This window comes from Eschrichtius robustus, chromosome 14, assembly GCF_028021215.1.
Source record: "Eschrichtius robustus isolate mEscRob2 chromosome 14, mEscRob2.pri, whole genome shotgun sequence".
In the NCBI taxonomy this organism is placed as follows: domain Eukaryota; kingdom Metazoa; phylum Chordata; class Mammalia; order Artiodactyla; family Eschrichtiidae; genus Eschrichtius; species Eschrichtius robustus.
Window position 1 is genome coordinate 40,912,324 of NC_090837.1, and position 13,652 is coordinate 40,925,975.

At 43.5% G+C, this 13,652-nt stretch overlaps 1 protein-coding gene across 2 annotated transcripts in view; it reads left to right on the forward strand.

The window, feature by feature from the left end:
- Nucleotides 1-13,652, forward strand: part of LAMA3 (laminin subunit alpha 3) — a 244,295-nt gene that overhangs the window by 215,830 nt on the left and 14,813 nt on the right. For both annotated transcript variants that reach the window (XM_068563499.1, XM_068563500.1), the window contains 5 exons: nucleotides 5,172-5,289; nucleotides 5,660-5,800; nucleotides 8,030-8,169; nucleotides 9,388-9,519; nucleotides 10,343-10,496. In XM_068563499.1, coding sequence (XP_068419600.1) covers nucleotides 5,172-5,289; nucleotides 5,660-5,800; nucleotides 8,030-8,169; nucleotides 9,388-9,519; nucleotides 10,343-10,496 — 685 coding nt within the window. The remainder of the gene's footprint in view (nucleotides 1-5,171; nucleotides 5,290-5,659; nucleotides 5,801-8,029; nucleotides 8,170-9,387; nucleotides 9,520-10,342; nucleotides 10,497-13,652) is intronic.

Below are 13,652 nucleotides of genomic sequence, written 5' to 3' on the forward strand. Positions count from 1 at the left end.
ACTTTGAATGGAAGTAAAGCTTAATCTGAATGAGAAAAATGAACACCACTTTGAGGATACACTTAAAAATAACTTTTACATTTTATTAATCTGTTCGCATCCTATAAAAAAGGCTTTTAGATAGCTGACAATGATGTGTGTGGTACAGCCTCATGACTAAGCTAAGAGCACTCCCAAAACGTTTGGTGATGATTACTTTTATACGAGATCTGAGGCGAGTTAACTCTCTTGCTGTTATTTAGTCAGTTGGAAGGAGCACTAGGTGTGATGTATGAGGTCTTGTGCAAAGGCGCTCTTTCTTCTCAATTCCTTATATGTTTGAGCAGCTGTCCAGCCTCAGGACGGAGGCGCTAATCTTTGTGTTACAGTTGTTAGGGGTTGCCCCCCAAGACAGAAATGCGGGTGAGAGAGTTCAGCACTTTGATAGAGTTTGGGAGTGAATATCTTTACTCCCTAGATTCCTTGAAGTGGAAGGGACCGTGCAGATCATGGTATGTAACCTCTGAACTTTAATGAAGAAATTGAGAGCCAAAGAGGTGATATTAATATTTAATATCATCAGTATTAAATAGCAATTCAACCATGAATAGCTAGTTATGAATGGCCAATAATCTTGGTTTTATTCAATTAAGTGTAATAAATAGAGTAACCTCAGGTAGCACCATGGCACACATCTGAGGCTATCATTTATTTGTTCATTACACAAGCACTCACTGGGTGCCTAGTGACATCAGGCAGTGTGGTCGGTGTTGGGATGACAACGACGAACAGGGCAGAGCCTCAAGTATAGTGGAAGGGAGACAGTAGACTGAGGCCAGTGCCATCAGAGGGGAAGCTCAGGGTGATAGAAGGCCCGGGGAGGGAATCCACCCAGTTGGGGTATCAGCAAAGTGGTCTCTGGCTAGACCTGAAAGACACTGACATATGAAAGTCAACGTATGTGAGGAGATAAGAACCGGAGAAAGTGTGAACTCTCAAGAGAACACCGTGAAGCAGGCCAGGGATGCCACACATGGCTGGTGTGGGAAGCAGGGGCCAGACCGCAGAGGATCTTGAAAGTCACAGTAAGAAACCACTGGGGACTTCAGCAGAGAAAGGACATGATCAGATTTGGGTTTTCAGTAGCTTGTTCTGGTACAGGGAAGGAGATTGGATTAACAGGAAAAAGGCAGAGGCAGGTAGAAAGGTTGGAAGATGAGTGTAACAGAGGTGAGAGAGGCGGGTGGCCCGACCACAGAAATGACAGCGCAGATGGGGAAAAGGAAGTGGATTCCCAATATACTTAGGGCAGTGGATGGGCAGTGCTAAATGGTTGCTTGGGTTCGGGGAGCACTCAAGAGGGATACCTGGGCTTTGATCTAGCGCTTGGACAGATGGCCAGCACCAGCAGAGAAACAGGGCAGTGAGTTCAGTCTCAGACAGGCTGAGTCCCAGGAGCCCAGGAGACAGCAGGTGGAGATGCCCAGAAGGGGTTGGACAGAAGGCCTGGACCTTTGCAGAGAAGACCAGGCTGGAGAAAGGATGAACGAAGCTTGGGAACAGGTGGCCATTGAGGTTAGGCGGGCAGGTGGGCTCCCAGAGCCGTGAGGGATTCTCAGTGGCGATACGAGAGCCACTGGTTGGTGGTTTGCCTCTGTGTGGTGTCAGCAGAAGGTCCACAGACAGCAATGTGGGTGACAACCAAGCAAGGTTTACTAGAGGAAAGTAGTGGGTGAGGATCCAAAGAAATGGTTCTAGTTTCGGCTCAGCCACCAAATAGCGGGGTGACCTTGGGTTAAGTCAACACTCAACCTTTCTTTGACTTTTTATCTCTGTCCATTAAAGAAATACACATGGATATCGTTATACGTATATGTACAGATAGACATGTAGAATTTTCCTAGTCATTTGTTTTAAGGTCTTCCAAACAGGGACTGTTTCCTTTTTCTGGCCAAGTTTATACTTCGATTTTTGATTCAAACCACGATGACATGGAACGTACAGGAGATAGAGGCCAACTGAAAGATTTCACTGAGCTTTTACTCTCTCATAAGTAACATGCTAAACAACATTCAGCTGTTTCTGGCCCTGCTTCATACCTCTGGTGCCGTCCTTGATGGTTCAGAGTCCTGAGAACCCCCTCTGACGTGGGTCACAGAGGATTTCTCCTGAGAACCCAGCAATTCTTTCAAAGGAGGGAGATGCCCCAGCCGCTGGCATTAGTGGAAGACAGTCAGTGCTTGAACCTAATGTGGAGAGAAGCAAGCCTCGTGTAATCTCTAAATACAGTAGCTTTGACAAGAGAGCTTGTGGGTGTGGTGTTTTCTCCTCTCTCCCTGTAGTGTACCTTCTGGGAATGGGGACCCAGATCTTGGAATGCCTTGTTTAGGATTACAGTCAGAAGTCACAATCTGTTAATCCCATCTGCTTCCCATGAGAAGAGCAAATCCTCCCTAATAATGCCAGAGGGCCTCAGACCAACAAGAAATACTTCCTGCGGACCTACATCATTGCATCACAGAGTATAATAATATAACATTAACATGAAAATAATTCAAAAAGTAAACATCAGGCAAGGATCTGTTGGGCATTTACTGATACCCAGCATGGAGTTTGGGATTAAATTTTGCTCTTATGCTCTCTGAGATCTGCCCACGGCAGGTTGGACCTGGCTAAGCCTTTGTGAACCGATTGGCCCATGGTGTGAACACATACCCCAGCGTACTAACCCATTCATACCACAGCCTACACTCCTCCGCAGTCATGTTCCTCTAGCAAGTGTGCTCAGACCCAGAATTCTGGAGTAAACGTGGAACTCTAGGCCCTCAGATGAGCCAGAGTAACGAGAACACATCAGAAAATAGTGGAAATAAATCTTTCCTCTTAACACCTCTGCTGTAGATAACTGTTCCTTAAGGAAAGAGTCAGGATCATTCCAGTGCTATGGGTACGCAACCGTATAAGCGTAAAGAGCAAGGGCTTCAAGTCACACAAGTTTGTGCGACACGCTGACCACACAGATCCCAGTGCTGCCCGCTTCCTGCTGTATGACTTCGTGCAAGTCACTTAACCTTCCCAAGCCTCCTTGTACCTCTGTAACGTGGGCATAGTGATGGTCTAACTCTTAGAGTGGTTGTGAGATTCAGAGTAAAGGAGTTAGCACAGTGCCTGGCACATGATAAGTGCTTAATAACGTCAGGTAAGAAAATATCTCCCTCGAAAGGTTATTGTGAGGATCAGATAATAGTACCTTGCACAAAACATGCTCTCCATATCTGGCGGTGGCCTTTCTTTCCCCTTTACTCTTCTGCCACCTTATTCTTCCTCCAACTTATGCTTTATGGAAAAAAGGAATCAGGAGATGTTGATGAGTCTAAAACATGTTGAAACCCAAGAGAGAATGGATCTAAATATATATATAAATAGACAAGCTCCAGCAATGGATATCAACTTTCCTCCTTTCCTGAGGCAGGAAGCCAACTTTATAAAATAATCAAGCTCGTGCTGTAATGCCAGTGAGGATTCATTTCTTCCTTTTCCTTTTAATGAAATTTAATTTTATGCATATTACGTGTAGCTCAACTCTTTATAATGAATTGAATAAAAATGAAGGCAAACCCCTTTCCATTTAGAAAAGTGAGCTGCTTTAGGGATTTATAATGAAGTCAGCTTTGTGTTTATCTTAGTACATCATTTGCTTAAGAAACACAAATATTTGCCCGGACTTCAGTCATTTCACGTATGTGAATGTTTTATGTGACGTCAGCTCCAGACAGATCCAAAAGTCAAATCAAAGGGGAAATGTCAAAGCAGCCACGTAGGAAGAGCTGCTTTAGAAATTGCTTCGTTATAATGATGCACTGATATGGGGATAGTTACAGACTCTGCCATCTCACACTGAGTCCTTGCTCTGTACCAGCTACCACTTGAGTGTGTTAACGCGTAATATCTCATTTAAACTCAGGACAACCCTGGGAAGCAGATTACCACATTCACATTGTATAAACGAGGAAACAGAAGCACAGAGAAGGCAGCAGGGACAGGACTCGAACCCACGCAGCCTGGCTCCAGAGCAGCACCTCTTAGAAGCACCTCCTGAGTGCATGTTCATGACCACATGCCACGGAGGGTTCCAAGCACTTCCCGGATGTTAACTTGTTTAATCCTCACAATGACCTCTTGCCCAGCTTGCACAGTTAGGAGGTGGAGGATACAGCATACGAGGCCAGACAATGCTTTCCATTGTTCCAGCTTGGCACTGATTAAATACCAAGCCACATTTTTCATAATTGACTAGGACCAAAAAGTAACAGTTTGTTTCTTCTGCGTTTACAGTGGCTGACTTAAACGTGGACAGGAAAAAAAGAGCAAAAAGTTTTCTACAGTATTTCTGGCTCTTATAAGTTACTTATTAGGTTATTAATATTGAATATATATTTATATAATATTTATAGTATATTAAGTTATTAATATACTTTTTAAAAATTTATTTATTTTATTTATTTTATTTTTGGCTGCGTTGGGTTTTTGTTGCTGCGCGTGGGCTTTCTCTAGTTGCAGCGAGCGGGGGCCACTCCTCGTTGCAGTGCGCGGTCCTCTCACTGTGGTGGCCTCTCCTGTTGCGGAGCACGGGCTCTAGGTACACAGGCTTCAGTAGTTGCAGCACGCGGGCTCAGAAGTTGTGGCTCACGGGCTCTAGAGCACAGGCTCAGTAGTTGTGGCGCACAGGCTTAGTTGCTGCACGGCATGTGGGATCTTCCCAGACCAGGGCTCGAACCCGTGTCCATTGCACTGGCAGGCAAATTCTCAACCACTGCGCCACCAGGGAAGCCCCCATTAATATACTTTTAATTCATGATGCATTACCATGACTCCGGGAGGGGATGGAGGAGCAATTCCAGATATTGTACATCTTCTGTGTCTCTATACCTTTTGGGGACACTGGCCATTCTTCTGTCAACATTGTTGTGTTCACTTTTAAAGCTGAGAATGCAAATCACACAGAAAGGAAATAGATTTCCCTAACATCACAAAATAAGTAGCATTCTAGAAATTCCAACGGAAGAGATAACCGTAAAACACGTACTTGTTCGTGGGTGAGAAGTAGTAGGGAATGAGCGCCGTGTTTCAGCTCCAGTTCCCCGTCAAGCCTGCTGTGGTCCATCTCTTCCTTTTCTCGAATCCCACATCAGGTTTAACATTTCTACACCTGCTTTCCGAGGCTGCGTGAAAAACCTGAAGAAGACCACTGGTGTTGTTAGACTGAATGATACTGTGGGCGTAACAAAAAAGTGCTCGGAAGACTGGAAGGTAAGTGAAGAGTTCAAAACCGTGCAAAGGAATGCTCCCCAGCTAACCCGTGCTTGGCATTCGTTAACACACCAACTTTTGACGTTTTCTGGTAGCACACAGTGTTACTGTGAACTGGTTCATTTATTACACTCCCCACATACTTGCGAAACCTCTTCAGGCTTGCATATTAAATTTGTAGGAAAGTAGGAATACCAGCTGTACACACAAAAACGTACAGGTGATTGGTAAATTATCATGCAGACAAGCAAACTATTTCTTCCCATGGATCACATGGATTGGTTCCAGTGAGGTGACATAGGTTAAGATACTGTATTTCAGCCATGACATGATTACAGTGCCAGTAATTTATTCCGTGTTTTCGTTTCAGCTCGTGCGATCTGCCTCATTCTCCAGGGGAGGGCAGTTGAGCTTCACCAATTTGGACTTCCCGTTGCCCAGCCACTTCCAGGCCTCCTTTGGGTTTCAGACCTTTCAACCCAGTGGCATCTTATTAAATCATCAGACAAGGGTATGAAATATTGCATGAATAAGGAACAAGATTTAAACCTGACTCAAGGTTTGATGTCAAAAATAATAGAGGGATTTTGAAGGTAAATTTGTTAGGCATTTTATCTATCATCACACAGTAAATGCTATTGTGGATTTCAACCATGGAAGCTGTTGCCCATCCTGAGGTAGGTCCTAAAAGAAATCAGGCTTAGAAAATACATTATAGGTTACAGAATTGAATTTGTGTGTATTCATGAACTCATTTTCATTCTTTTGGGTATATTTTGTGAGTGAAGGTGAATTAGAACTGTTGTAAGTAATAATGTAGCTTTAATTTTTAGATCTAAGGAAAAAATCGGAATGTACCCCCATTATTCCTTTGTTATTCCACAAAAGGTAGCTCTTCAGATTCCTTTTATAGCAGCAGCAGCTAGTTGGACAATATTTACATCGGAGAATGGGAGAGAGTAAGGTCCTTTGCTCTTTGTTCCTGTACAACAAGCCACAGAGATTCTATAACTTAAGAGGATTTAGCCGGTGTGGTCATGTAGGCGTAAAAGTCAGCTAATACTCAGAAATCGCCTGGTGGAACGAGTGGGATTTTAAAATAGAAGTAGAAGTAGGACACGGTTCTTCTTGGATTTGTTTCTTCAGGATTGCCAGCACAACGGACAACTAGTATATGTTGAAAGGAAGGACGTAGCTGCCTCTGTGGTTATGTCGTAGTAGAACGCATCTCCTCTCTTGCTATCTTTGTTCATCAGGAGTTCGAGATCTTTTTTTAAAAACAAAACAAACAAAAATACCCCTGAAAAAGCACATGCCAACATTTAGATTGTGAGAGTGGCTTTTCCATCAGAGCAGGATGTTTTGACCCAGCTCTTTTGACACACACTCCTTGTTTCCTCTACCAAGAGTGGGGACACTTAGTACCCAATATACAAAATGGTCCAAAACAGGGGGAAGAATGGGCTTAGCAAAAGATGAGATCAAAAAAAAAAAAAAAAGATGAGATCAATCCTGGACAATGCAGGGACCCTTCCAATATCCTAGGAACACTGCCCTCAACTTCTTAATGGATTAGCTAAGGAATACGTTTCAATTAGCCTTCTTTTATCCAGTTTATAATGAATATTGCCAATTGAAAAAAAAATCAACATAAAGTGTAATCGACAATGGCTACAACCACACACTATAAAAATTGTTTTAGGCTAAAAGCTCACTGACGAATCACATCTGGTTGAAAACTGCAAAAATTGTACCTGGTAGGAAAAAAAATTAACAAAATTAAAATGACAACTGCTAAAACTACACACATTTTTAAAAATTAAGAATTGACAGAAAGAATCAAATCATCTTGCCAAAATTTGGATCCTCAGAGTTTGACATTGGAAAATTGAACCTCCTAGAAATTAGGATCCGAAAGTAAAAAATTCGTGACTGAAGAGAAGCTATCGTTGTAATCATCTATGAAAAAAAAATTGATGAATCAAGTCTTTGTTGTAAAAATGTATTCAGAAGAACATCGATGCTGATGAAAACAACTTCAGCAAAATGAAAGTGAAAATAGGAAAATTTAGAAATATTTTAACTGTTTTGTATAACTGATGGAGAAATTAAGGGACTTCCCTGGTGTCCTATGGTAAAGAATCTGCCTTCCAATGCAGGGGATGCGGGTTTGATCCCTCGTCAGGGAACTAAGATCCCACATGCCATGGAGCAACTAAGCCCGCCAGGCCACAGCTACTGAGCTCACGCACCACAACTACAGAGCCCACATGCCCTGGAGGCTGCGTGTCACAACTAGAGAGAGAAAAACCCGCAAGCCACAACTAGAGAGAAGCCCACATGCCGCAACAAAGAGCCTGCGTGCCGCAACTAAGACCCGACGCAGCCAGTCAATCAATCAATCAATCAATTAAATAAATAAAATTTTAAAAAAGGAATGCCTGGATCAATTTATTAAAAAAAAAATTGATGGAGAAATTAAGGTGGTTTATGAATGTAGGTCCATAAAATGCTTTTGACAGATTCATCAGTGTTGGAATAATTTGCTTAAGATTTTTATATTCATAAACATGGAGTCCAAATATTCAAAAATAATCTTTAGATCAAAATAGCAAAGTCAAAACATTGGGGTCAAAACATCCTGTGTACCTAGTTTTGATCATATATTCAGTATTAATACATTCATAATCATTAAATGCAGATGGATTGCACTGATGGGTACGTTCTGTGATGATTTCAGGCAAGCAGCCTACAGGTCACCCTGGAAGATGGCCACATTGAACTGAGCCCCAGGGACAGCAGCAGCCCAATTTTCACATCTCCACAGACGTACATGGATGGTTTACTGCATTACGTGTCCATAATAAGCGACAACTCTGGGTGAGTGGAATGGCTCTTCTGCCAGAACGCTAAGAATTTTACTTTATTTCGTTTAATGGAATCTTCTAGTATCTCTTCTGAGAAATATTTGTCCTTAGCATTGACACTATTTTACTAGTAAATCTTGGCCTTCTTCCTGGTTTTGTATCAATTTTCTCATTTAAAAAATCAACAGTTGGATGGATAAGTAAATTGAGGTACATTCAAAATGGGAGAATGAAATGGGAGAATGAGAATGAAAGATCTACAGTTGTGCACGACGACACGGATAAACCTTGCACTAAAGGCCGAGCGGAACAGGTCACACGTGAAAGAGTTTGTCTCCCATGATTTCATTTATACAAAATTCAGAAGCAAGCAAAATCAATCTATTCTATTAGAATTCAGGATAGTGGTTACTCTTGGAGGGGGAGGAAGGCTAGAGACGAAAGGGAGCCCAGGCGGGGTGCCTGGGGTGCTGGCTGGTTCTGCTTCTGGCGATGTTGGTGTTTTCACATTTCAAAGATTCATTGAGCTGTGCACTTAAGACGTGTGCTTTCTGTACGTATACAGGCACACCTCGGAGATATCTGCAGGTTCGGTTCCAGAGCACCACAATAAAGCAAATGTCACAATAAAGCAAGCGTCACAATAAAGCAAGCCACACAAAATTTTTGGTTTCCCAGTGCATATGAGAGTTATATTTACACTATACTGTAGTCTGTTAAGTGTGCAATAGCATCATGTCTTTAAAAAACCCCGATGTACATACCTTACTTAAAAAATATTTTGTTGCTAAAAAATGCTAACCATCATTTGAGCCTTCAGGGAGTTGTGATCTTTTTGCTGGTGAAGGGTTTGAAATATTGTGAAAATTACCAAAATGTGACACCAAGACACGGAGTGAGCAAATGCTATTGGAAAAATGGTGTCAATAGACTTGCTTGAGGCAGGGTTGCCACAGACGTTCAGTTTGTAAGAAACCGCAATATCTGCGAAGCATACTTTTAAAATGAAGTGCCATAAAACAAGGTGTGCCTGTAGAGTACTTTAATAAAAATGTTATGTGCAAAAAGAAACACGTGAAAAAACTTGAAATGCTCTTTAAAAATAGTTTAGTGAGTTATTTCAGGTAAAAGACTTTGAGTCTGAATCAAAGACACTCAGTTGCCCCACCTGGCGAGAATCGTTTTCCCCAGCTGTTCTCACTCCTGTTTTGTTTTCCTCCTCTTTTTTTAGGCTCCGGCTCCTCATTGATGACCAGCCTCTGAAAAATAACCAAAGGCTGCTAGGCTTTTCAAATTCCCAGCAATCCCTGCGTCTGGGCGGGAGTTATTTTGAGGGCTGCATCAGCAACGTTTTCATCCAGAGGTGGGTGCTGTTTTCTGTGCGTGTACAGCTGATGAGAATGGCCTGCGACCCAGGGGACTTGTCGTGGCGGGCTGCACGCCGCTCTCATCCCGCTGACTTTCAAGATGCCCTCTTTGGCACGATCCACACATTAAATGCAAACTAACTGAAAGCTTCTGGGCTCATCCTACCTCCGTAGGAGCAGCTTTGGAACACAACCTTGGAAAAGGTTTAATTAAAATTTACTTTCAGATTATGGCCCTTTTTAGATAAGAGCAAAACTCTCCCCTGGGCAGAGGGAGAGCCCAGGACTGGTCATGAGCCTTAGGCAGCCTGTTAGGAGCTTGTGAGCTGCCATCAGGGCTCAGCGATAATCATCAGATAAAGTAGATTTACCCGTGAGATTTTCCTACTGAAATGCAGTGAGATGAATCCTTCCACAAACTCACTTCTGAGGTTTCCTGTTGTTCACCGTCATTCTAGGTCATCCGGTGTCTGTGTTTGTCCTCTCTGCATATTTCATTTTCATATTTCTATGTGGCTCCCATTCCAAAGAACTATAATATTCTGGCTTTGCTGCAACACTGGCTGTTCAGGGCAATAAAAGTTTCCCAGGGCCTTCTGCTGGCGAGGCACGGTGCTGGATATTTAAGGGAAGGCAGAGGTGGGTACAGCACATTCTCATCCGCTATGAGCCTAGTATTTCCTCTAGATATCCTGTACAGGGAGGAGATGAAAGTTTACCCAGAAATCAGGACAGTAAGAATGTGTAGTTTTGAAACAAATCCTCCCTGCTAGTGCGTCTTCCTTGATATGTCAGCGTTCATTTCTGCCCTCATTCCAGATTATCAGAGAGTCCCGAAGTCCTAGATTTGGCCAGTAAATCCACCAAGAGAGATGTGTCCCTGGGAGGCTGCAGTTTAAACGGATCACCTTTTCTAATGTTGCTCAGAGGGTCTACAAGGTTTAACAAAGCCAATACTTACAATATCCACCAGGTGAGTGTCAAACAAAACCTTACCCTGGGTTTTGCTTCTTTCCAGATGATTCTCATAAGAGAGTCCTGCCTCACCGGAGATGTTGGGGAGGAGGAGGGAGGGAAGGGAGGGATGTAGGTCACCGGATCCGGTGGTGGCCAGTGCCTCCAGGAATAATGGGTCATCAACAGTTGGATTACACCAGAAGGTCAAAGTGGTTTTTGTTTTAGCTTTTATTTTGTATCTTGAACGTTTGACAATCTTTGCAGTCATAGAACAAATAGAACCTTGACTGCGGTTTCTCAATGTCTGCAGCTGACGTCTTGCTCTTTTGACACTTCTGCTGTGTCTCCAGCAAGTACAATGATTGTCTCTAGGATACAGGGCTCAGGACCCTTCTCCTGCCCACAGACACTCCTCTGCCTGCATCCTATGACAAGATATACACATGCCCCCAGGCCTTGCCAAGACCAGTGTGGCTTGACCTTGACTGCACATTAGAGACACCTGGGGAGCTTTTAAAATCCCAATGCTTGGGTTGCATTCCACTCAATTAAGTCAGATGCTCTTGGGGTAGGTCCAAGTGACAGGAGTTTGTAAAGCTCCCCGGTGATTCTAGTGTGTAGAACTAAGAGAGGCTGAAAGGAAATGAAATTCCTTGTTTGGAGGAGTGGAAACGTTGTCATACATTGAACACAGGGTTAGAACTTAAAAAATTCCTTGTTCTGCCCGAGGTCTACAATGTGACCTCCCCATAGCTGAGGTTACAATTAATATGATTAATGGATAACACTGAATACCTCCAATGTGCCAGGTGCTACGCTGAGCTCTTTAAGTGGATTTTCTTACTAAATCCACACGTAACCGTATGGGAGAAGTACTATTACCAGCCACATCTCACAGAAAAGGATACTGTGGCTTAGAAAGGTGTGCAGTTTGCCCAGGCTCCCCCAGATGGAAGGCAGAGTTGGAATTCAAACCCAGGCAGCCTGACCCCAAAGCCCAGGCCCTCTCGAGAGCAATGCACTTCCATCCAACCCACTTTTCACTTAACATCAATCACATGCTGCTCGTCTGCCAATATTTCTCCTGCTGCACAATGATTTGGGGAGATGAAGAGATAGTACATAAAAAGAAATGTTTTATGCTATTAAGAAGAAATATATTTCATAAATCCCAAAGGGTTGTCATTTTACTCTTAGGAAAAGAACACCTTTAGACCTGCCCCCTCAGGAATGAAGTCATAGATTCATTTTTTTCCCTGTAAGGCTGAGAGTTACTGAGAGATTAAATTAGCACAGTGATGGTGGAGATGGAGCGAAGGAATGGATTCAAAGCTATATAGAAGCTGGAATGTACCAGACTCATATAATAATTGAAGGTGGGCGGCAAGGGAGAGGTGGGAGTTAATATAATTCTGAGGCATCTGGATGGATGGAGAAGCCAGTTATGAAGAGATGAAAAGGACAAGCCTTTGGAGGAAACGAGAATGAGTGGAGTTTGTGGCATATTGAGTGACAGGTGCCTCAACCAGGTGGAAAGCTGGTGGGAGACTGTCAGGTGTCTCTGGGTGCCTCAGCAGAGAGAGTGGGACTGGGGCTATTGATGTGGGAGCCCCAGTGAATACACTGTATTTAATGTTCCCCCTGTTCCGTGCAAGCCCCTAGATTAGGTGGAATAAGACATTAATTCTGCCTCCAAAAGCCCAATAACAGAGACAAGGCAACCAAGCTTTGTGGTTAAGTACTGAATTTTGGTGTCAGACTTCCTGGCTTTATCACTTACTACGTGTGTGATCTTGAGTGATTATCTAACCTCCCTGTGGGTCTATTTCCTGCAGCGTAAATGAGGATATAGAACAGTAATATCTCACAGTGTTGTGAGGGTTCAATGAGGTAATAAATATAAAATGCGTGGCACATGGTAGGCGTGCAATAACTATTAGCTGTTATCATTATTATACACACTAATAACCTAAGTGGAAGGGACAAAACGTGCTACAGGAGTGGTACGCCAGGTATTTTCCTGCTACAGAGATCGGGGGGGTTCCTCTGGAGGAGGTGATACATAGACTGGGTCTGGAGCATGGGTTGAGTTTAGATGAGTGAACGTTGTTGCTACGTGAGCAGAAGCCCAAAGCTGGGAGGCAGGGTGTGGTGGAACTCGCAGGTATAGATGCTTTGCATGCATTCTCTCTGATCTTCACAAGCCTTCACTCTCTCTCTTTCAGTTCCCACCACACCCCTATGAGAGCAGAATAGAATACCAACTTTACACGTCAGGAAATTGAGTCTCAGAGAGGTTAAAAGAAAAATTTGCCCAAGAGCACCCAGTAAGTAAACTGTAGAGTCAGCATTGGAACTCAGGGCTACAGAATCCCAAAGAATGTGCTTTTCATAGGCACTTGCTCAGGGGGAGGTAAGCTCAGAGTCGCATGCTGCAGCCGGATCAGACAAGCCTCAGATGGCCTGATGTAATTTTGACATTTTTTCTGTAGTCAGTGTGAAGCCATTGAAAGGAGTGCTTTAAGCCATGTTTAAAGACTAATAAACTGGCAGCAGCCTATGGAATGGTTTGGCTTAGGAATGTTCTACAGACATGGCATCAAACTGGCAAAGTACTGGAATGGTCCAGGCAAGACAGTCAGCAGCCTGACTTTCAGGTAGAGGGACTGGGAGTGAAAGGGAAGGAGTGGAAACAAAATATGTCCCGGAGATGAACAGTAGGACATGGAAACAGAGCACGTGCAAGAGGCCGGGTAGGAGGCTGTCCATGATGACCAAGGTGTGAGGCCTGGGTGCCTTGAAGGATGACACTGCCATTAAGAGAATTAAGGAAGAGTTGGTACCAAGAGTGTCTATGAAAACTGTTCATCTTGATGTTACTGCTGCTGACACGCAAGAATCTTTCAGGGAGGGAGTGGGCCCCACTGGTGTGAGCCCCCGGCAGGAAGCTCCTGGAGGATACAGGTCTGGCTCTGGTTTTAAACAACTCACTTAACTTTCTGGTGATGGAACATCTCCACTCAGCAGATAACTGGTATTAAGTCTGCATCCCGAGCACCCTATCCAGGAATCTGGTCAGGTTGGAAAACCTGATCCTGAAGGAATCTGAATCTGTTAGGAAGACTTAAGCTGCTAGGGCTTAACCCTCTGTGGGGATCTATAGTGTCACATT